Below are 25,243 nucleotides of genomic sequence, written 5' to 3' on the forward strand. Positions count from 1 at the left end.
ATCTCCAACTGACATAGAGAGTGTGAATGGAAGAGGGTTAACCCTCGTTTCTGCCTCTGGCCTCTCTCCTCTGGCGCCACGATTGCTTTGACATTCACTAAATGTTTAGTTGGTAACAGCTCCACCACTTGTTATTCTGACAGCAAGTGTGCAGAGTCGTACCTCTTTACACATCTCTTGAAGAGAAGGGGATTTGTTAGAATGCGGCAGTTGGAAAACTTGCCCCCCTCGTTTCAACGGAAATATGACTTTTTAAAGGGGAAATCTACCATAGCTACATACATTTTTGACCTTACTAATGATATGTACCCATTGATTCTTGAAGAATATAACGTATAAATGCATCATGAGCTTAGTTCAACTGCTGTACCCCATCAGAACCCAAAATATAAGCTTTTTTTACTACAATGTTTGTAAACGAAGTAAATGTCAACAAACACTGTACAGTCGTGGCCAAAAGTTTTGAGAATGACACAAATATTAATTTCCACAAAGTTTGCTGCTTCAGTGTCTTTAGGTATTTTTGTCAGATGTTACGATGGGAATACTGAAGTATAATTATACTGAAGTATAATTACAAGCATTTCATAAGTGTCAAAGGCTTTTATTGACAATTACATGAAGTTGATGCAAAGAGGCAATATTTGCAGTGTTGAGCCTTCTTTTTCAAGACCTCTGCAATCCGCCCTGGCCTAACTTCTGGGCATCCCATTCTTGCATAATCAATGCTTGGAGTTTGTCAGAATTTGTGGGTTTTTGTTTGTCCACCCGCCTCTTTAGGATAGGATTAAGGTCTAGGGAATTTCCTGGCCATGGACCCAAAATATCGATGTTTTGTTCCCCGAGCACTTAGTTATCACTTTTGCCTTATGGCAAGGTGCTCCATTATGCTGGAAAAGGCATTGCTCGTCACCAAACTGTTCCTGGATGGTTGGGAGAAGTTGCTCTTGGAGGATGTGTTGGTACCATTCTTTATTCATGGCTGTGTTCTTGGGCAAAATTGTGAGTGAGCCCACTCCCTTGGCTGAGAAGCAACCCCACACATGAATGGTCTCAGGATGCTTTACTGTTGGCATGACACATGACTGATGGTAGCGCTCACCTCGTCTTCTCTGCACAAGCTTTTTTTCTGGAAGCCCCAAACAATCGGAAAGGGGATTCATCAGAGAAAATGACTTTACCCCGGTCCTCAGCAGTCCAATCCCTGTACCTTTTGCAGAATTTCAGTCTGTCCCTAATGTTTTTCCTGGAGAGAAGTGGCTTCTTTGCTGCCCTTCTTGACACCAGGCCATCCTCCAAAAGTCTTTGCCTTACTGTGCGTGCAGATGCACTCACACTTTCCATTCCTGAGCAAGCTCTGTACTGGTGGTGCCCCGATCCCGCAGCTGAATCAACTTTAGGAGACGGTCCTGGCGCTTGCTGGACTTTCTTGGGCGCCCTGAAGCCTTCTTCACAACAATTGAACCGCTCTCCTTGAAGTTCTTGATGATCCGATAAATGGTTGATTTAGGTGTAATCTTACTGGCAGCAATATCCTTGCCTGTGAAGCCCTTTTTGTGCAAAGCAATGATGATGGCATGTGTTTCCTTGTAGGTAACCATGTTTGACAGAGGAAGAACAATTATTCCAAGCACCACCCTCCTTTTGAAGCTTCCAGTCTGTTATTCGAACTCAATCAGCATGACAGAGTGATCTCCAGCCTTGTCCTCGTCAACACCCACACCTGTGTTAATGAGAGAATCACTGACATGCTGTCAGCTGGTCCTTTTGTGGCAGGGCTGAAATGCAGTGGAAATGTTTTTGGGGGATTCAGTTCATTTGCATGGCAAAGAGGGACTTTGCAATTAACTGCAATTCATCTGATCACTCTTCATAACATTCTGGAGTATATGCAAATTGCCATCATACAAACTGAGGCAGCAGACTTTGTGAAAATTAATATTTGTGTCATTTTCAAAACTTTTGGCCATGACTGTATAGCCTCAAAACATGGTTAAAACTATCATTTTGAGGGGGATGGTAGGGGACGCCATGTGTGACTGACGTGTTCTCTGTTTGCTCCCGTGGTATTCTTAAAGTTTATGTGAATTCTGCAGCAGAACCGTATTTATTTTCAAATATTAATTTGGTGATCCCTATCCGTAAAAACCAAGACTACTTTGCTTCCGAATGTCAGCATGTCGACCAAACATAAGGCCAAGAGCATGACTTTGAGAAAACCCGGCCTACAAGACCCGCTCTCATCACCGCCCTCTCCTGAGTCTGAGGGCCCGGGGACGCACACTTTACCCGGGGGCGCGGCTTGGCCTGGCGGCGCTGAAATGAACATTCTCGAGGCCATCAGGCTACTACGCTCTGAGATAGTTGAAATGAAAACACAGGTGGTTGCTACGATTGAGGCCAGAATACAGGAGGTTTCTGATACTTTAAAAGCAGATTTAACCATCCTGCGGAACGAGACTGTGCCGGCAATTACATTACTCAAAACAACAACTGCGTCACACACTACAACGATTGCAGCACTGGAGGCCTCCGCTACTAATGTCTCCGATTTAACTACATCCCTGGAGACTGAAGTTAAACGCCTAGCTGCGGATTTGAAATAGGTGAGGGAGTGCTGTGTGAGTTTAGAAGGGTTTCTCTCGCCGCAATAATCTGAGACTTGTATCAGTCCCAGAGTCCGCGGAAATGCATCACGCCACGGATTTCGTTTCAGGGCTGCTGAAGGATGTTCTTGCCTTAAATGAAAAGCCCCTGATTGATCGAGCCCACCGGTCGCTGTGCCCAAAGCCCCGGGATGGGGAGAGGCCCCGTGACATAATTCTTCGAGTGCACTTTTTTCATGAGACGATGGAGATCCTCCAACGAGCCCGCAATACCACTCTGAGCTTTCAAGGACAGAGCTTTTTCATTTACCAGGACTACTCCCCCACTGTTTCCAGGCAGCGCGCAGCTTTCGGACAGGCCAAACGAGTGCTTCGGGACCATCCAAGTGTGAAGTATGGACTGCGATTCCCGGCCGTTTATGGATATCTCATGAGGGTAAAGACCACACATTTGAATCTCCGGATGAGGCTATGGCTCACATTCAACGTCACATCAAGAAGTCTTGAATATGCTCACAGTGTGGATTGTAAGTACCCCACTTGTGGTACAATTATGTTTAGATATAACAGGCTAGTCTTCTATAGTTGGTGAAACTATTCAGGCTTATTTGATGTGATCTAATGTTTTGATTGTCTAGTGTGCGTGCCTTATCTCTCTCACCTATTTAGTTTGTTTACACATTGTCTCAGTGACTCGAAATAGTTTTGGTTATTTGTTTACTGCATCCGTTTGCATTGACCCAGTAAACAGTAAATGTCTCCCGAGGCTACACGGTTTCTGGGGCCTCACTTTAATTTTCAAAGTTTTGAGCGTCATTTATGCCCAGCAAACGTTCAACGTTGCGCACACATAGTTTTTTGGTATTGGTTGTAAGCTGTCTCAGCTTCAACTAGACTACTATTATAATTACTATTATTTTTGATTGTCTAACTACGATTTCCTTACTTCAAATTAGATTTTTGGCTGAGAGCCTTTATACATTTTATTTATTTTCTTTCTCAATGCCTGTTATAAGACGGGTGAATACGATTATATACATCTACAAGTGGTGCTTTTGTCATTCCGTTTGCACAAGGGATTCGCCTTTTTTTTATTTGAAAAAATACGTACAAATCTTTCTTTTTGCTGCTTGATCCACTAACAAAACGCGACTTTAAAGAGCGGGACTGTGGGTTTAGGTTTAAGACCGCACTCTCACAGACATACTGTGCGAAGAGAACATGTTCTACTTAGGCTTGTACCTCGTTTGGGGAGGTATTGTCTGGGATGGGGGGTGGGGGGGCAGGTTGAATTGTTCAGTTCTAATGTTGTCATTCTGTCTTTTTAGTTTTTTTTCTGTTTTTTTTTCTGTACTTTTTCCAAACATTTACCACCGTGCATTATTACTCTGAGACAAGTTATTCTGGGGGTTTTGGGCGCTCATTGCTTTTCCATTCTATGCTCTAATGACAGGGTTGAATAACGGGAATGCCCAGAGGGGCCAAAATAATACGATCAAGTACATTTCTTGGAATACCAAAGGGGTTAACAACCCGGTAAAGCGTAAGAGGGTGTTGACGCACTTAAAGGGTTTGAATGCAAATATTGCATTTCTACAAGAGACTCACTTGAGGACTGGTGAGCATTTTAGGATGCGTAAGGACTGGGTTGGTCAAGTGTTCCACTCAAACTTTCATAGTAAATCAAGAGGTGCTGCTATTCTGGTTGATAAAGCTACTCCCTTTGTAGCTTCTGAGGTTATTGCTGATCCTAAGGGACGATACGTCATAGTAACTGGTGAACTGTTTTCTACCCCTCTTGTTTTGGCTAGTGTTTATGCTCCCAATTGGGATGACACAAGTTCATTTCTTCCTTTCTGTCTGCTATTCCCAATTTAGATTCTCATTTGTTGATTTTAGGGGGGGATTTCAACTGTAAAATGTCCCCAGTTCTGGACAAGTCCTCACAAATAAATACAGGCCCATCTAAATGTGCCCTACTTATTCAATCCTTTCTTCAGAAATATGCTATGTTTGAGGCCTGGCGCTTCCTACATCCTACAGATAGACAGTATTCCTTTTATTCTCATGTTCATAAAACGTACTCCCGGATTGATTACTTCTTTTTGGACAAAAAACTTCTGCCTAACCTTCGGCAGTGTACTTACAAGAGTATTGTTATCTCTGACCATTCACCAGTAGTGCTTGAACTAGAGTTTCCCCAGCGACCTCCTAGGTGTTATCAATGGCGTCTCAACCCCATTTTACTCTCAGATAAGGAGTTTGTCAATTTCATTTCTTCTGAAATTACCTTATTCCTAGAAACTAATTCAACACCAGGTATGTCCTGCTCTACCATATGGGAGTCTCTCAAAGCATACCTACGTGGCCAAATTATTTCTTATACAGCCAACCAAAACAGAGTTCGCTCCCAGCGACTTCGGGACCTGAGCGAGTCCATAGCCACATTGGATGAGAAGTATGCTACGGATCCTTCCTCTGATCTGCATAAAGAGCGCCAACTACTCCAATCTGAATTTGATGAGCTCTCTACCAGGCAAGCTGAACAGTTACTCTTGCGAGCTCGATACAAAGTCTATGAACAAGGCGACAAGGCCAGTAAACTCCTTGCACATCAGATCCGTAAATCTGAGGCCTCACGGCTAATCCCACAAATAAGGACCCCGTCTGGTACCACCACAGTTATACATATAGAGATCAATGATCAATTTAAACAATTTTACTCAGCGCTATACACCTCTGAATCCCCTCAAGACCCTTTGCTGATTGACTCCTTCTTTAATGGCTTGAATATGCCTTCAATTGATACAGACTCCCATGACTGTCTAGAAGAAGAATTTACGCTTGAGGAGATTGCAACAGCAGTGTCCGCAATGAAAAGTGGTAAATCACCGGGTCCGGACGGTTTTCCAACCGAATTTTACAGGACGTTTTCTGGTCTGCTTTGCCCATTCTTCTCCCGACTATTCGCAGAGTTTCTCAATACTTCAAAGCTGCCGCCTAGTCTTTATCAGGCTTCAATTTCATTACTACTAAAGAAAACAAAGATCCCTGGAATGTGGATCCTATCGCCCAATCTCGCTTTTAAACTGTGATTACAAAATCCTAGCTAAGCTTTTAGCCATCCGTATGGAAGGCTTGCTGCACCAAGTAATACACTCTGACCAGACTGGCTTTGTGAGAAATAGGCATTTAATTTTTCAATATTAGGCGCCTTATGAATATACTGTACTCCCCAGCGTCGGAGGACCCGGAGGTGGTGGTCTCACTTGATGCCGAAAAAGCGTTTGACCGCGTTGAGTGGGATTACCTAACAGCTGCCCTTTATAGATTTGGCTTTGGCCCCAAATTCATTGCGTGGATAAAGATTCTTTATTTTTCCCCCATGGCTTCGGTACGGACTAATAACTTGTCCTCTGACTATTTTCCCTTGCACCGTGGATCCAGACAGGGTTGCCCACTCTCCCCCTTGTTGTTTGCTTTGGCAATCGAGCCTCTCGCCATTGCACTACGCTCTAATGATGCCATTCAAGGCATAATCAGGGCGGGCTGGGAGCAGAAAGTCTCGCTATATGCTGACGACCTCCTTTTGTTTATCTCCAATCCCGATACCTCATTGCCACGTGCCCTATCTGTTCTTAAAAAGTTTGGATCAATCTCAGGGTACAAGCTGAATCTAGGCAAGAGTGAGCTTTTTCCGGTAAACAAGGCTGCTTTAAAGTGCTCTTTCACATGTTCTCAGTTTAGGATTGTCCGGGATCAATTCACTTACTTGGGAGTAAAAGTGACAAGGAAATATTCAAATTTGTTTCAGGAAAATTTTGTTGCTCTAGCAGACAGATTGAAACAATCTTTTACTTTTTGGAATTCGCTACCCCTTTCTCTTATCGGAAGGGTTAATGTCATTAAAATGAATGTGTTGCCCAAATTTCTATATTTATTTCAATGTTTACCCATTTTTATTCCAAAATCTTTTTTTATTTCACTGGATCAAACATTCATGCATTTTATTTGGGATGGCAAGGTACCACAGATTGGTAGAAAACATTTACAGAAGCCTAAGTCATTGGGGGGTTTAGCTCTACCAAATGTTCAGACATACTACTGGGCTGCAAATTTTAGAGCCGTTCTGTACTGGCTGCAGACTGATCCTACTGGCCCTAGACCACTTTGGGTCCAGATGGAGTCTGAATCGTGTAAACCTGCAGCACTTTCCTCTGTGCTGTGCTCGTCTCTCCCAGTGTCCCTAGGAAAAAGGTGTGCCAACCCAATTGTAAAGCAGTCTCTTAAAATTTGGAATCAGTTCCGTTTAGCCTTTAGCCTCCGAGGCTTTTCTCTATCAGGCCCAATCAATCAGAACATTTTATTTCCTCCATCTTTGAATGATGGGGCTTTTGGCATTTGGCACTCACTAGGCCTTTCCTCGCTAGCCCAATTATTCTTTGATGGTACATTTGCCTCTTTTTCTCAGCTGCAGGAAAAGTTCAATCTCCCCCAATCCCACTTTTTCCGCTATCTCCAGACTAGAAACTTTGTCAGGGCTAACACACCTGGATTTCCCAATAGGCCTGCGAATACAGCTAGAGCATCTTGGAGCTGAACAAGCTTCCTAGGGGCGCAATTTCAGATGTATATGCAAAAAAATGACTTACAGAACCCTTCTTTGGTGCCTTTAAAGACTCGATGGGAAAAGAATTTGGGGGAGGAACTTGGGGAAGACGCCTGGGAATCTGTGCTGCACAGGGTGCACTCGTCCTCTTTTAGCACTAGACACAGCCTCATTCAATTCAAGGTGGTTCACCGTATCCACTGGTCGGGGGCCAAACTTGGAAGAATATTCTCTGATTTTGATCCTACCTGTGTCAGATGTAAGGTGGAACCAGCCGCACTGTTGCATATGTTTTGGGGCTGTCATAAACTGTCAGGTTTCTGGGAATTAATATTTAAATGTTTCTCTGATATATATGATACTGTTATAGAGCCGTCTCCCCTTACAGGCCTTTTTGGAGTACTGCCCATGGGTACCCCCCTATCGAGAATCCAGTCGGTTGCTTATACAACTCTTTTAGCTAGACGGCTAATACTGCAGAACTGGAAGATGGCAGCTCCCCCATCTTATAAATATTGGGTGAGGGATGTGTTGTGCTCTCTGAAACTAGAAAAAATTCAATTCAATTCACGTGGGAACCCCAAACTGTTTGATGAGGCTTGGGCTCCATTCCGGTCTTACTTTAAACAGTCCATCCTCTGATGGCATTCCAATTAATACTAAAATAAGTCTGTGACTTAAGGGTTGGAGGAGTTTCTCTCTGTGTTTTTGCTGGGGGGGGGGGGGGCATTAAGATCCATGTGCTTATTGATTGTGGTCCGCAGATGCCTTGTTCATCTTGCCCAGGCAGAGACTGAAGTGTGAGCTTGTTTTTCCCAGTTATTTTTACATTTTGTTCACGCCTACATGAATAATCATTTTTTTTACATTTATTTTAAAGCATTGTAAACTTTTTTTTGTCCAGTGGATGGTCGGTCTGTGGCCATGACTCTCTGTGAGTGGTTGCATTTCTCCACCCTTATCCCTTGACTGTTTACAGGAACAATGGTGAGATGTTTGCTCTGTCCCTGTACCATAGATTGCCCTTTAACCTCTGTAGCCTTCTGCCTGGTGTGTTTAACTTGTCTAAAGTATGGTATCTTTAAAGCTATTTTTTTATTTGTATTTTTATTTGTATTTTTTTCTAGTTGAGTATATTATTTATATTGCTTTGTCTTGTCTGTGTGTGTGTGTGTTCAAAACTTAATAAACAGAGTTTTAAAAAAAACTATCATTTTGATATCATGGATGGTTAGCCCTTTCATCATAATTTGAGAATGGTTACATTTTTCCAGCCCCTTAGCTTTTCAGCGAAACAGGTGGGGGGAGTTTGCTTTGTTATTGTTTCAACTGCTGATGTCCACTTTAAGGCAATGAATATGGCCATTCTCTGTTTAGGTGTTAAAGTCCGAACACACCAGTTTACAAATAGTGTCTTTCCTATTACACTCCCCATGTTTAACCCTATCTATCGCCTCCTTGTGTTTTTTTTCATCTCTCCTCCTCTTCTTCTCCCTGTCTCCTCTCTCTATCTGTTCTCAGAAGCCAGGGATGGACCTGGCTGATACCTACATAACGTTTGTGCGGCAGAACCAGGACATCCTGCGAGACCGCGTCAATGAGGAGATGTACATCGAGAAGCTGTTTGACGTAAGTGTGTTGACCGTGACGTGCACTCACACTTGCACCTTGTAGACGGGTTGGATGGCAATGTCACGAAAATTATGCGCAAGCATCGATGGGGCCAGAAGCCGTGCTTTGTTATGATTGTGAATGGTCAGAGAGCTAGCAACAATCACAAGAAGCTGCCATGTGGGGAATCGTAGGTCAAAATCAAATCAAATCAAATGTATTTATATAGCCCTTCATACATCAGCTGATATCTCAAAGTGCTGTACAGAAACCCAGCCTAAAACCCCAAACAGCAAGCAATGCAGGTGTAGAAGCACGGTGGCTAGGAAAAACTCCCTAGAAAGGCCAAAACCTAGGAGGAAACCTAGAGAGGAACCAGGCTATGTGGGGTGGCCAGTCCTCTTCTGGCTGTGCCGGGTGGAGATTATAACAGAACATGGCCAAGATGTTCAAATGTTCATAAATGACCAGCATGGTCGAATAATAATAAGGCAGAACAGTTTAAACTGGAGCAGCAGCACGGCCAGGTGGACTGGGGACAGCAAGGAGTCATCATGTCAGGTAGTCCTGGGGCATGGTCCTAGGGCTCAGGTCCGAGAGAGAGAAAGAAAGAGAGAAGGAGAGAATTAGAGAACGCACACTTAGATTCACACAGAACACCGAATAGGACAGGAGAAGTACTCCAGATATAACAAACTGACCCTAGCCCCCGACACATAAACTACTGCAGCATAAATACTGGAGGCTGAGACAGGAGGGTCAGGAGACACTGTGGCCCCATCCGAGGACACCCCTGGACAGGGCCAAACAGGAAGGATATAACCCCACCCACTTTGCCAAAGCACAGCCCCCACACCACTAGAGGGATATCTTCAACCACCAACTTACCATCCTGAGACAAGGCTGAGTATAGCCCACAAAGACCTCCGCCACGGCACAACCCAAGGGGAGGGGGGGGGGGGGGATGACCACATCAGTGAATCAACCCACTCAGGTGACGCACCCCCTCCAGGGACGGCATGAGAGAGCCCCAGTAAGAGCCAGTGACTCAGCCCCTGAAATAGGGTTAGAGGCAGAGAATCCCAGTGGAAAAAGGGGAACCGTCCAGGCAGAGACAGCAAGGGCGGTTCGTTGCTCCAGAGCCTTTCCGTTCACCTTCCCACTCCTGGGCCAGACTACACTCAATCATATGACCCACTGAAGAGATGAGTCTTCAGTAGAGACTTAAAGGTTGAGACCGAGTTTGCGTCTCTGACATGGGTAGGCAGACCGTTCCATAAAAATGGAGCTCTATAGGAGAAAGCCCTGCCTCCAGCTGTTTGCTTAGAAATTCTAGGGACAATTAGGAGGCCTGCGTCTTGTGTAGGTATGTACGGCAGGACCAAATCAGAGAGATAGGTAGGAGCAAGCCCATGTAATGCTTTGTAGGTTAGCAGTAAAACCTTGAAATCAGCCCTTGCTTTGACAGGAAGCCAGTGTAGAGAGGCTAGCACTGGAGTAATATGATAAATTTTTTTGATTCTAGTCAGGATTCTAGCAGCCGTATTTAGCACTAACTGAAGTTTATTTAGTGCTTTATCCGGGTAGCCGGAAAGTAGAGCATTGCATGACTAGAAGCTCAAAAGACGAAAACTTCATTTTTTTTTTGTAAATTGAAATTTGCTATCGTAAATGTTAGCAACACCTCCGCCTTTGCGGGATGCACGGGGGATATGGTCACTAGTGTAGCCAGGAGGTGAGGCCTCATTTAACACAGTAAATTCATCAGGCTTAAGCCATGTTTCAGTCAGGCCAATCACATCAAGATTATGATCAGTGATTAGTTCATTGACTATAATTGCCTTTGAAGTAAGGGATCTAACATTAAGTAGCCCTATTTTGAGATGTCAGGTATCATGATCTCTTTCAATAATGACAAGAATGGAGGTGGTCTTTATCCTAGTGAGATTGCTAAGGCGAACACCGCCATGTTTAGTTTTGCCCAACCTAGGTCGAGGTACAGACACGGTCTCAATGGTGATAGCTGAGCTGACTACACTGACTGTGCTAGTGGCAGACTCCACTATGCTGGCAGGCTGGCTAACAGCCTGCTGCCTGGCCTGCACCCTATTTCATTATGGAGCTAGAGGAGTTAGAGCCCTGTCTATGTTGGTAGATAAAATGAGAGCACCCCTCCAGCTAGGATGGAGTCCGTCACTCCTCAGCAGGTCAGGCTTGGTCCTGTTTGTGGGTGAGTCCCAGAAAGAGGGCCAATTATCTACAAATTCTATCTTTTGGGAGGGGCAGAAAACAGTTTTCAACCAGCGATTGAGTTGTGAGACTCTGCTGTAGAGCTCATCACTCCCCCTAACTGGGAGGGGGCCAGAGACAATTACTCGATGCCGACACATCTTTCTAGCTGATTTACACGCAGAAGCTATGTTGCGCTTGGTGATCTCTGACTGTTTCATCCTAACATCGTTGGTGCCGACGTGGATAACAATATCTCTATACTCTCTACACTCGCCAGTTTTAGCTTTAGCCAGCACCATCTTCAGATTAGCCTTAACGTCGGTAGCCCTGCCCCCCGGTAAACAGTGTATGATCGCTGGATGATTCGTTTTAAGTCTAATACTGCGGGTAATGGAGTCGCCAATGACTAGAGTTTTCAATTTGTCAGAGCTAATGGTGGGAAGCTTCGGCGTCTCAGACCCCGTAACGGGAGGAGTAGAGACCAGAGAAGACTCGGCCTCTGACTCCGACCCGCTGCTTAATGGGGAAAACCGGTTGAAAGTTTCTGTCGGCTGAATGAGCGACACCGGTTGAGCGTTCCTACAGCATTTCCTTCCAGAAACCGTGAGAAAGTTGTCCGGCTGCGGGGACTGTGCCAGGGGATTTATACTACTATCTGTACTTACTGGTGGCACAGACGCTGTTTCATCCTTTCCTACACTGAAATTACCCTTGCCTAGCGATTGCGTCTGAAGCTGGGCTTGTAGCACAGCTATCCTCGCCGTAAGGCGAGTACAGCGACTGCAATTAGAAGGCATCATGTTAATGTTACTACTTAGCTTCGGCTGTTGGAGGTCCTGTAGGTTGCTCGTTTCAGCTAGTTTTATCTTCTTCTTGATGCCATGTCTTGTTTTGAGGTGTTTTGAGTAATTTCATGTCAATGCTAAAATGGCTCAAATTCGCTAGCTATCTAAGCAACAATTATAACAATGTATTTGAGTGAGGAAAAGTGCTCATTGTGCAAATGTATTTATGTTTTCAATAAACATTTGGAGATTAAATATAGTTTACATGTTGTCAACAACCTAATCCAATACCTAAACAACCTTTTGCTAAACAACAAACATATTTATATTATTGTAGACATAGCAAGGAGTATGGCTATTGTTAAGTCTGTATTGCTTCATAAACTCAGCAACAACAAAAAAACGTCCTCTCACTATCAACTGCGTTTATTTTCAGCAAACTTAACATGTGTAAATATTTGTATGAACATAGCAAGATTCAACAACTGAGACATAAACTGAACAAATTCCACAGACGTGACTAACAGAAATTTAATAATGTGTCCCTGAACAAAGGGGGGGTCAAAATCAAATGTAACAGTCAGTATCTGGTGTGGCCACCAGCTGCATTAAGTACTGCAGTGCATCTCCTCCTCATGGACTGCACCAGATTTGCCAGTTCGTGCTGTGAGATGTTACCCCACTCTTCAACCAAGGCACCTGCAAATTCCCGGGCATTTCTGGGGCGAATGGCCCTAGCCCTCACCCTCCGATCCAACAGGTGCTAGACGTGCTCAATGTGATTGAGATCCGGGCTCTTCGCTGGCCATGGCAGAACACTGACATTCCTGTCTTGCAGGAAATCACTCACAGAACGAGCAGTATGGCTGGTGGCATTGTCATGCTGGAGGGTCATGTCAGGATGAGCCTGCAGGAAGGGTACCACATGAGGGAGGAGGATGTCTTCCCTATAACGCACAGCGTTAAGATTGCCTGCAATGACAACAAGCTCAGTCGGATGATGCTGTGACACACCGCCCCAGACCATGACGGACCCTCCATCTCCAAATCAATCCCGCTCCAGAGTACAGGCCTTGATGTAACGCTCATTCCTTCGACGATAAACGCGAATCCGACCATCACCCCTGGTGAGACAAAACCACGCCTCGTCAGTGAAGAGCACTTTTTGCCAGTCCTGTTTGGTCCAGCGACGGTATATTTGTGCCCATAGGCAACGTTGTTGCCGGTGATGTCTGCTGAGGACCTGCCTTACAACAGGCCTACAAGCCCTCAGTCCAGCCTCTCTCAGCCTGTTGTGGACAGTCTGAGCACTGATGGAGGGATTGTGCGTTCCTGGTGTAACTCGGGCAGTTGTTGTTGCCATCCTGTACCTGTCCAGTAAGTGTGATGTTTGGATGTACCAATCCTGTGACGGTGTTGTTACACGAGGTCTGCTACTGCGAGGACGATCAGCTGTCCGTTCCTGTCTCCCTGTAGTGCTGTCTTAGGCGTCTCACAGTACGGACATGGCAATTTATTGCCCTGGCCACATCTGCAGTCGTCAAGCCTCCTTGCAGCATGCCTAAGGCACTTTCACGCAGATGAGCAGGGACCCTGGGCATCTTTCTTTTGGTGTTTTTCAGAGTCAGTAGAAAGGCCTTTTTAGTGTCCTAGGTTTTCATATCTGTGACCTTAATTGCCTACCGTCTGTAAGCTGTTAATGTCTTAACGACCATTCCACAGGTGCGTGTTCATTAATTGTTTATGGTTCATTGAACAAGCATGGGAAACCATGTTTAAACCCTTTACAATGAAGATCTGTGAAGTTTTGAGATTTTTAGGAATTATCTTTGAAAGACAGGGTCCTGAAAAGGGGACGTTTCTTTTTTTCCTGAGTTTACAATGGTACTGAAACCTGGAAGGGACACAATGTTATACTATACACACGCCTTGCTTTTTAGCATTTTATGTTTTTACCTGTACTTTTTGAAGTCAATAGTACAAACAACAGACAGACAACTTCACAACTCCGCCTGACAATTAAAAAAATACATATTTAAACTTGATTTAACTAGGCAAGTCAGTTAAGAACTAATTCTTATTTACAATGACAGCCTACCGGCGAACAGGGGGTTAACTGCCTTGTTCAGGAGTGGAACGACAGATTTTTACCTTGTCAGATCGGGGATTCGATCCAGCACCCTTTTAGTTACTGACCCAACACTCTAACCACTAGGCTACCTGCCGCCCCTGTTTGTGTGTATATGTTTTTACTTTTTTTAAGCGTTTTCGTCATACTAAGAACATAGAAAGAGTGAGTAACTGTCATTTTTACAACGCTATGTTAAAATAGTTAAATGAATTTTGTTAAACACAATAGAAATTGGAACCAGTGGACAATATATCTGCTGTATTGTGATGCCAGTACAGTATATGTAGGTGTTGAATGAAAAACAGCATGAAAAGGAGACACATTTCACCCACTTTATTTATCCTATTCTGAGGTGAATCGTTGTCAGGTGTGTGTGGGATTCCATCAAACCTTAAATGTCCGGTAGTGGACACACAAACACACTCCCTCCCTCTCACTAAGACACACACATGCACAAAATCAAACTCTCTTTCCTTTTCACTCAAAGATACAGTGACACACACACTCTCCATCTCACCAGCTGCTATTTCTGTCCCACTGTTTCCCTTTCCTTGCACCCCTATTCCTCTCATGTTATACACACTTCCCCCACCTTTCTCTCTCTTCTTCAGCCCTCTGTCTTCCCCTTTCCTGACCAGTGCTTCCCACTCTACTTTATATCTCCCTCTCTCAACCATTTTATTTTCACTTAGACCTCCTAAACCCCCCTCTTTTCTTTTCACAAACTCCCCCCTCTTCTCTGGACCCATCTTAACCTGTATGCACCTCCCTTCCCATTTCTTCCTCACACATTTGCCCTCCTTTTTCCCTCTCCCTATCTCATTTGCACCCTCTTATTGTTGTGGGGAGGCCGCATGATGTGATGAGTGCGAGAGGACACTTGTTTCACAGTGAGAGTACCCCATTGTGACTACTTCCAGGGCCCAAGCTACCCCCCCCCCCCCCCAGGGTTTTTGTTGACCTGTCTACCATTGAAATATGCTGAGAGGTGCCCTGTGTGTGGCCCCCTTACTTCCTCTATATATCCTGCGGTTGCAGTGTGTCACAGAGTACCTTCAGTGTTCAGCACATAAGATGAAATGCATACACATACATACACAATTACACACATCTAAGGCACACATACATACACATACGTACCTATCTGACAATGCATGCAACAACAACAACAAAACGATTCATCCATCCGACACACACGCAAACACAGCCCTCCTCATTGCTACCCTCTAAGATTGGGTTTGTAAACTTGACGTGGAAACTGAGATTGGAGTAAAGCAGTGTTCATTTGGGGCTGGGGAGATGGGGAGGGGGTTGGATGGGAGACGGAGGAGGCAGGCACAGCTCTAATGGACCCCACACACCCACAGTCATGCACCAGGAGGAGAGACAACGTCAGGGTCTAACCATGTCACCACACACACGTTCACCGCCTGTGGTTGTGTGTGCTGGGAAATGTGATGATCTCTCCATAGATGTGTTAATGTGCACACATCTGTCTGTTTATGTGGGGGTAATTGCATTGCATGAGTGTAGGTAGCTCTTGCTGCTTTTGGGTGCCATCAGCTTGTATTGGTCAACTGTTTCTAAGTGTGTTTGCATGTGTGTGTATGGTTTACTTGTGTATGTGTGGGTGTGTTTGCATGCATGCATATAGAGTCGGAGCCATAATTATTGACACCCTTGATAAAGATGAGCAAAAAAGACTATCAAATAAATGCATATACTGAGCTATATTGTATGCTCCCAAAATTTGAAAATTATATTATTTTATACTAGTACAATTGCTCAGATAAAGACATTTTGTTTAACAAGTATTTATTGTCTCTCAAAAAGATAAGGGTCAAAATTATTGGCAACCCAATCATTTTTATTATTTTACCACCTTTTTCTACACAATTTTGTGATATCCAATTACGATCTTGTCTCGTCGCTGCAATTCGCCAACGGGCTCGGTAGAAGCGAAGGTCAAAACATGCGTCCTCTGAAACATGACCTGCCAAGCCGCGCTTCATAACACCCACTCGCTTAACCCGGAAGTCAGTCGCACCAAAGTGTCGGAGGAAACACCGTTCAACTGACGACCTGGTGGTCAGCTTGCAGGAGCTCGGCCCGCCACCAGGAGTTGCTAGAGCGCGATGAGGCAAGTAAGAGCGCGATGAGCCCCCCCCGGCCAAACCCTCCCCTACCCCGGACGACTCTGGGTCAATTGTGCGCCGCCCTATGGGACTCTCGGTCACGGCCGGTTGTGACACAGCCTGGGATCGAACCCCAAGCTGTAGTCACGTCGCAACACTGCGATGCAGTGCCTTAGACCGCAGAAACCCTATTTTCAATACCTCATCTTGTGAGTATAACAGCACTGAGCCTTTTTTACATAACGCACTGAGCCTTTTTTACATAACGGCACTGAGCCTTTTTTACATAACGGCACTGAGCCTTTTTTACATAACGCACTGAGCCTTTTTTACATAACGGCACTGAGACTTTTTTACATAACGGCACTGAGCCTTTTTTTACATAACGGCACTGAGACTTTTTTACATAACGGCACTGAGCCTTTTTTACATAACGGCACTGAGCCTTTTTTACATAACGGCACTGAGCCTTTTTTACATAACGGCACTGAGCCTTTTTTACACTAGTTGTGGTTTGGCATTGAAATAAGGATGCTTAAGTAGAAAAGAACCCCATACCTACTGTAAAATATGGTGGTGGATCTTTGCTGTTATGGGGTTATTTTGCTTCCACTGGTCCTGAGGCCCTTGTTAAGGTCAACAGCATCATGAACTTTACCCAGTACCAGGATATTTAAGCCAAAACCTGTTTAAGCCAAAACCTCTGCCAGGAGGCTGAAACGTGGCCACAAGACAATACCGGCAATACAATAACCCAAAGCACGCACATCAAAATCCACAAAGAAACGGTTAATTGGCCACAAAATATTTTTTTGCAATGCCATCTCAGCATCCGGACTTGACCCCCATTAAAAACCTGTGGTTTGAATTGAAGGGGGCAGTTCATAAATGCAGATGAAGGATATCAAGGATCTGGAAAGATTCTGTATGGAGGAATAATTTAAGATCCCTCCCAATGCGTTCTCCCATCTCATAAAACATTTGAGGAAAAAGCTTAATATTGTTACCCTCCCAAGGTGAGGTATTGTAAGGTATTGGAAACATGGTTGCCAATCATTTTGACCACAATCTTTTTAGTATTTGTATTATTTATTTTATACAATCTTTTTTTCCCTCATCTTTATCAAGAGTGCCAATAAATTGGGACCTGACTGTATGTGTTTCTACACATGAGGAGCAGCCAAGATAGTGTCTAGCTTCCTTTGTTGATGACGAGGGTAATGCATGCCCTTGCGGGCGACCAGTCCTTCTTCTCGTCCTCCATATTAGGGGACAAATCTCCCAGATTAATCTGATAAAGCCTTCTGACAGGGGCCACACAAACTAGCCCTCCCCTCCAGCCAGCCCCCAGGTGTGGCCCTGCTCTCTTCACTCTGCCTTTAACCACGTCAACCGAGGGACACTTAAGTGTGTCATTAACATCTCGCCGTCAGAAACACCACAAAGACACACTCAGCTACCAAACTACATAAATAATGTTCCAGGAGAACTAATGACAACAAACGACCTGACGTTCACTCGTCTAGTTAACGCTCTCTTGTTCCCTCCATCTGTTTTCCCCCTCTTCCACTAATCGGCTCAATTAAAGTGCATCTCCATTTTCAATTTCACGCTCGCTCCATTGAGTGCCAGGGGGCGGCTAGCCTGTTACCGAGTAGGCTGGCTCTCGTTGTAGGTATTAATGTTTTTATTGGCTGTTGTGGAGCCAACGATACTCAAAGTGAAATGAGATGGATTCTTCTGGAAAGGGAGCTTTAAAATATCAGAGAGGACAGGCTGAACGATGGAGAGAGTGTCATGCTCTTTGTCAGAAGTCCTCACTTGAGAAGACATTGATAGAAACCCAGATGCTTTCAGTCACCAACATCCCCACTAGTTTTTTTTTATTTCCCTTTCAATGAGCAGGGAACTCAATGTAGGATATCGCATCGTCAAACAAACTCTGTATAGAGTGAGGCACACTGGCTCCAAATAGGGTTCACAGACAGTGTACTGTGCCTTTTACTTAATTCAGTTATTTTTTGTCCCCTAAACTCCCAAGCCTCATAATTTCAAATAGAACGGCTAACTTTATATGTAAACATAATATGCTCTCTATACACCTACACTACTATACTATACCAGTGACTTAATTGAAAGAACATTGTGAGATGATTTGCATGAAGAAGAAATGTTCTGGCATACTACTGTATGTAGCCAGGAGAGAGGTGTGAAAGGTAGCCAGGGGAGAGGTGTGAAAGGTAGCCAGACTGGTAATAGAACTACAAAGGCATTTACAAACACATTATGCATTCTATTTTTAAAGCAAGGAGGTGAGCCTCTTCAGACCCACACATTCAGGTATTCTTCAGTAATTGGCATATTTGAAAGTATAATGGTTTTAATGGAACACTGTTGTCCTTTTAAACCCTATCCTTTGACCTTGTGTGATGTGTTGTCTGGTGTGATTGGAGAGGGTGATGTGGAACTTGTCAATGGAAAATGTTAGTCTTCTATACAAAAAGGGATTGAAGGAAATATAGCAATACACTCTTTGAATGTGGTAATAAACAAGTTGAATGAGATGTACAGTCACCTTAAAGGTGACCAAAAAAGACTCTAAAAGAAATAGTACAGATAATGAGCACACAAAAAAAGGGGAAATGATATTATTTTATACTAATACAATTGCTCAGATAAAGATACTTTGTTTAATAAGTTTTTAAAAAATATATGAAAAAAAATAGATTTCAAAATTATTGGCACCTTTAAAGATTATTGTAAATTAAATCAAACAAAATTCAATCTGCATTAACATTCTACTTTTTAAAATGAATCTCATCTTTTAAGGAACTGTATTTGGGCCTGCCATGGCTTCCTGTTCCACTGAGGTATAAACATTTGGTAAGTCGCATGTCAAATCCTTTTGTCATCCATCACCATTGAGAAAAACAAAATAACTCACAAATTAAAAGAGACAGATAGTTGTTGACTTTCATCAAACAAGCGATGGGTACAAAAAAAAAACTGAAAATAACGAATATACCACTTACCACTATCAGGGCAACAATTAACACGTTTAAAACCACTGGAACAGTGGTAAACTTGTCTGGTAGAGGATACAAGTGTATCTTGTCCGCACGCACAGTGAGGAAGATGGTTTGGGAGGTAAAGAAGGGACAACATTTGAGAATGACAGAACTTGCTCTCATCTAGGGTCATCAAGTCTCCAAATCTACATTTGGCTAATAGGCTATTTGGAAGGGTTGGTAGATTTTTTTACATTTTTTATGAGAGCAACCAACAAAGGTTAACACCTGGAGTTTGCTATTGACACTTGGATTGGAACTGGTGCTATGTTCAGAGTTGACAAAGGTCTTTGTCCATGCACACCAGTGGTGGGTTTGGCCTCAAAAGAAGGATGCATATGCCGCATATACTGTAAAATACAGTGGTGGATCTTTGATATTATGAGGCTGTTTTGATTCCACTGGTCCTGGGGTCCTTGTTAAGGTCATCTGCACTCTGCCAAACACCAGGACATTTTAGCCAAAAACCTGGTTGCCTCTGCCAGGAGGCTGAAACTTGGCCAAAAATGGATCTAACAGCAAGACAATGACCCCAAGCACACATCACAATCCACAAATAAATCCTTAGAGGTCAGTCCATAACCGCTGACCGAAGGATATCAAGGATCTGAAAAGATTTTGTATGGAGGAAGATCCCTCCCAATGTGTTCTTCAGTCTCATAAAACATTACATAAAAAGTCTCAGTTCCATTGTCCTCGCAAGGGAAGGGTGAACAAGCTATTGAAAACAGGGGTGCCAATAATTTTGACACCTATCTTTTTGCGATTTATTTATTACTTGTTACTTTTATTACTTAACCAAAATATTTTTCTCTGAGCAACTATATTACAATATAAAACAATATAATTTCCCCATATAGCTTCAGTATTTGTATTATTTATTTTGTAGTCTTTTTTGCTCATCTTAATCAACTGATTGTGTGTGCGTGGGCGTGTGCATGTGCATGTGCGTGTGCGTGTGTGTGTGTGTATGTGTGTGTGTGTGTGTGTGTGTGTGTGTGTGTGTGTGTGTGTGTGTGTGTGTGTGTGTGTGTGTGTGTGTGTGTGTGTGTGTGCGCGGTCCAATCCACTTAAAAATGTATCTGATGATTTATGCATATCAACATTGGATGGTGCCCACATTGATCGTGTCCCGCTTGTAAATATCTGGGCATCTGGATTGACAAAAGATATCATTTAAAAACCATATGGATGGGTTAATTAAGAGGTTGAGAATAAAAATAGGCTTCTTCTTCAGAAATAGACCATGACTCTTCCTGAAAAGCAGAAAGCAGAGTCAACTTTCCTGCCCGTGCTAGACTATGGTGACACCATTTATACAGCTTCCACTTCACTGAAACCACTAGATGCAGTTTACCAGAGCGCACTTTGCTTTATTATGGGCGACAGGTTCAGTACACTTCATTGCATACTATATCAGAATGTAGGCTAGCCCTTTGTTAAGTCTCGTAGATTGACATGCTGCTCTCTTTTTGTTCATAAATCCCTCTTGCACAAACTTCCGCTGTACCTTATTTAATTGTTCAACTGCAGACTTACGAGTCACCAGACCCGATCACAGGGATGGTTCCGTTGATATCTATTGAAGTAGGTAAATCTGCATTCAGTGTTTTTGCACCCCATGTCTGGAATGATCTGCAGAGCTCTCTGCACCTTGATGCTTTGTTACCTCTAGGGCAGCTCAAGTTGTTGATGGAGGACCTCCGTGTTAAGGAATGTGATTGCTTTTCTTAAATTGCTTGGAAATATTGTATGTTTTTATTGCGTTGTATTTGTAAATGTTGCACATTTGTATGACTGTGTACACGCAGGGCTCCCTTGAAAAATAGGCCTTCGTCTCAATGGGATTTCCCTGCTAAAATAAAGGTTCAATCAAAAAATATGAATAAATACTATTTCTTAACCATTTACACAGTCCTGGCAACCACTAGCCTATGCCTAGCCATCTGGCTTAGCTAAATTACATTTGCTGTTATAGTGTAACTCAGCTATATCTTCTGTTACTTCATGCTCACAACCACGTTATATCAGCCTTATTACCTTGTGACAGATATAGTGTATAGAATCATTGTACCTTGACATGTTGCTTTATCTACAGTGTACCTCGGTTAAAATAAATATATAAGCTGACTTGTTTGTGTCTGTCTGCGTGTGTGTGCGTGTTCACAGCAATGGTACACCAGCTCCATGAAGGCTCTGTGTGTGTGGCTGACAGACAGACTGAACTTGCAGCTTCACATGTACCAGCTGAAAACACTCATCAAGATTGTCAAGGTAACGTGCATTGTTGAAGTGGTGCAAGTGTACACTGTAACCATTCAGCTGTAGGCCTCCATCCATACATGTACATATGTACCTCAATCTAAATATTAAGTCTAGTGCTCTAAGAATGTTTCTTCGAGTTGTGAATTAGCCTACAACTGTACAAAGTCTCGGTTACCCATTGCCTCCGTGTCCTGTGTGTGTTTTTGTGTTTGGTTTCATCCCACAGAAGACATACCGAGACTTCCGGCTCCAAGGAGTTCTGGATGGGACCCTGAACAACAAAAGCTATGAGACCGTCTACAACCGACTCACCACGGAGGAGACTACCGTGGCGGTCAAGGCTGGCGACGGTCTCCAAGGTATCACCATGAGAGACAGTGACGAGGAGGACGGATGAACTTTGGGAAGTGTGTGCTTGTGTGGAAGGGATGGAGATTGTGTGTGTGAGACAGAATGATATGGAGGGGTTGGAGAACACACACTAAACTGTGTGATGAATTCATCCATCCTTGTGTACCCCCTCTCTCTCTCACCAATCCCTAGTACAATAGTGGGTACCTTCCCAGCCATAATGACATGATGTTATTTTGTACAGTACAGCTCAGTGGTCACCAACTGGTAACCTTCAGGGCAGTACCCCTTTGTTTATTTATTTAATTTGTTTGTTTGTTTGTTAGTTTGTTTTTACTTTATTTTAATGGTGATGTAGACCAAGAAAAATGCAAGTTGTTCTCTTAATGCAGACCTTAATGCTCAAATCAGTTTTGTTTTTTCAAATCCGTTTTGGAATAGTGACTGTCCAAACAGCAGGTTACAAGTGACCAAATCGGATTTTGCTGATTTTGCTGACAAAGCAGTCTTTGCTGACATGGCTACGCTAGTTGTCATAGTAACGACTGTTGTGTGTGCAGTGGTGATGGCTGATTGGTGGTGGTGCTCATGCTTCCTCTCACTCAGAAGATATGTACTGTAGCAAGCTAAGGTGACAAAAACTGTAGCTATGCTTCCATTAACTTGTCCAGTGATTTTGTGTCAACATTTAGAAAGTTTGCATAGAAAATAGATGCAGCAATTGCCGGCTAGGGTGTGTTTCCATTGAACAACCTTGTGTCGATAAAAACAGCTGGACATAATGTCTCACCCCAACAAAAACACAAAAACCTACAGTGTCAAATTAAAATGGAGTGGCTGAAGTCTTTCCATTACCCATTTAGGCAAATTGCACATTAATACATTGGTGACAACCTGTGTGCCATCCCACCTACCCGTTTCATGTCTCGGGTAGCCTTCGAAAGCCAGCAAGAATGCAATAATTGAGTAGGCATTTATAATTAACTGTTGTGGAGCTTTATAGCTATGTGATGACATCATGTACCTTAAAAAATATTCTGCAATCAGAATTTATTAGAAAACCCCTGTTTCCATTTTAATTTGTCACAATAAAGAAAGTTCGACCAAAAGAAAAATCCACCAGTCAAACGAATACAAATGTTGTCCATCTTTAGAAAAGGTCTCCTATATCTGCCATTACACATGTCGCAATGATTTTTTGTTGACATTGCTTTCCAATAAACCTGGGTCAATGGAAACCTGCCTAGTGCCTGTCATGAACATTTCCCAATTGCATTGAATGTTCAAAATCATAGTATACATAGACTTTTAAGCCTCAAAGGATAAGATGACCCAACTTTCAAAATTAGCCCTTTTGGCTAGCCACAACATTCAACAAGCTAGCTAGCTGTTTAGCTTACTAGCATACTCACTAATTTGTTTGTACATGACTAACATGCTAGCTAGCTACCACATGTTCTTGTCAAACTGTCAACAGAGTAGCTTACAAGCAACGAGTTATGCCACTCGTGGGCAAATAAATCAGTCACATTGTCAGGAATCCGATTTGTATCTGATTTCAAAAAACACCTACAAATGTGGTTTGAACTGTGGCTTGAAATATCTGATTCGATGTGGTTGTTGACTGTTCAGAATGTAGAAAAGAAATCGGATTCAAATCGGATATGCAAACCACTAGAATTTGAGTCACTTCAAACTGCCAGTGTGAACAAGGCTTTATGGTTACCTAGATATAGCCATGCCAATTCAAACAGGTTTTTAAAAAAAAAGTGCATTAAAAAGTGCATTATGAGGACATTGGGGTTGTTCTTACATAAGTACCCTGAAAGACAGTCGATACAGGCAGTATCCATATGTTTATGCTGCACTGTATGAATGGGAATGTATACCTGTAGGTTAAAGTGTCACATTGTCATGGCATGTATGTAGGCTATGCTTGAATGTGTTTTCCTCTACAAGAGTTACCAGATGACTATGAATTCAAAGCTGTGTTAAATAGGTCTGATGGATTGTGTGCATCATGTTTGGAATCTGAATTGCCGTCTTAACTGTAATACTGCAATGAATTATATGAAATACATTTCCATTGTCTTCTGTGCACCTGTTTTTGTTAAGGTGTGTTCTAAGTGTTAGAATTAGTGTTTTTAATGCAACCATGGTGTCCTTATTGACTAAATTACTCCATAAATTATATTAACAGCACGATCTGCAACGACGAACCCTTTGATTGGTAAGGTGATGGATGGAGCTATACGTTATTACATTTTTCGTTTTTAAGGAGCGATGCATATTGTTTTATAAAAACTGCTATTTAAAACCAAACACAACAAAAACATAAACAATTGAGTATTACAAAATATCAAGCTAATAGGCATTTTTATAAGTTAGATTTTTTTCAAGAATCATATATCATTACCATAACTAATATACCAATTATGACTATCTTACAAATTGTGGCAACCTATTTGCCAACCTATTCCAACAGTTTATAGTTTTGTTAGAAGCCTAGCTGAAAAGTCTCCATCACGACATCAACATTGACAGTCACGTGTTGAAATACACCTAGCCTAACGGCCATTTCCTTTGATTTGTATTCATCTCAAAAAGTACTAAATTGCAGAAATTGTCATTTTCTTGAGACATGACAACCTCGTTTCAACTAATCATCTTGTTCAATGTTATCATGAGCAGACTTTTTCCTCCCCATTCACTGACCTGTGTAAAATGAAAGAATCAATATTCTGAATTGGTTTAATTTTCCTCCAAATGGGACGAATACAGTTCTGTGGTCAAATTCAAGAGTTTGGTTCCAAAGCGCTATATCCACCAATTTTGTTCACCAGAAACGATTGCTTATGGTTACCTTCGTGTGTGTTTGTAAAATATTACTGTTCTCAGATTTGTAATTCATTGATTTTATGTTTATTATTATTTAAATGTTTTGCTAAATGCTATGTATCCATTGTTTAGCTGGAATGGAATGTTCGTATAGTATATTGCCTGTGATATGTGGTTGTCTCACGCTATCTTAAGATGAATGCACAACTGTAAGTTGCTCTGGGTAAGAGACTGCTAAATGAATAAAATATCAAATGTAAATATTTTACATGCAGATCTCATATTACTCTATGGATTAATTTTTTTGAAACTTGAAAAAATATATTGTTGTCACAAATGTATCATTTGTACAGTTCTTTATATAAAACCTAACAGGACTACTTATTTGTCTGAGAGTGAGGCGGATATACGCAGTGCCTTTAGAAAGTATTCCCACCCCTTGACTTTTTCCACATTTTGTTGTGTTACAAAGTGGGATTAAAATGGATTTAATTGTCATTTTTTTGTCAACAATCTACACAAAATACTATAATGTGAAAGTGGAAGAAAAATTCAAACTTTTTTATTTTTATTAATGGAAAATTAAATGTTTAATAAAATGTATATTGATTA

General features: G+C 42.6%; 1 protein-coding gene across 2 annotated transcripts in view; it reads left to right on the forward strand.

Moving 5' to 3' along the window:
- LOC110501720 (calcium-dependent secretion activator 2) overlaps positions 1–24,972 on the forward strand; it is a 265,033-nt gene extending 240,061 nt beyond the window's left edge. For both annotated transcript variants that reach the window (XM_036952033.1, XM_036952031.1), the window contains 3 exons: positions 8,737–8,844; positions 21,347–21,451; positions 21,669–24,972. In XM_036952033.1, the coding sequence (XP_036807928.1) occupies positions 8,737–8,844; positions 21,347–21,451; positions 21,669–21,839 (384 nt within the window). In that variant the 3' untranslated portion in view covers positions 21,840–24,972. The remainder of the gene's footprint in view (positions 1–8,736; positions 8,845–21,346; positions 21,452–21,668) is intronic.
- Positions 24,973–25,243: the final 271 nt, after the last annotated feature.

The sequence above is a fragment of the Oncorhynchus mykiss genome, chromosome 2 (genome assembly GCF_013265735.2).
Source record: "Oncorhynchus mykiss isolate Arlee chromosome 2, USDA_OmykA_1.1, whole genome shotgun sequence".
Lineage (NCBI taxonomy): Eukaryota > Metazoa > Chordata > Actinopteri > Salmoniformes > Salmonidae > Oncorhynchus > Oncorhynchus mykiss.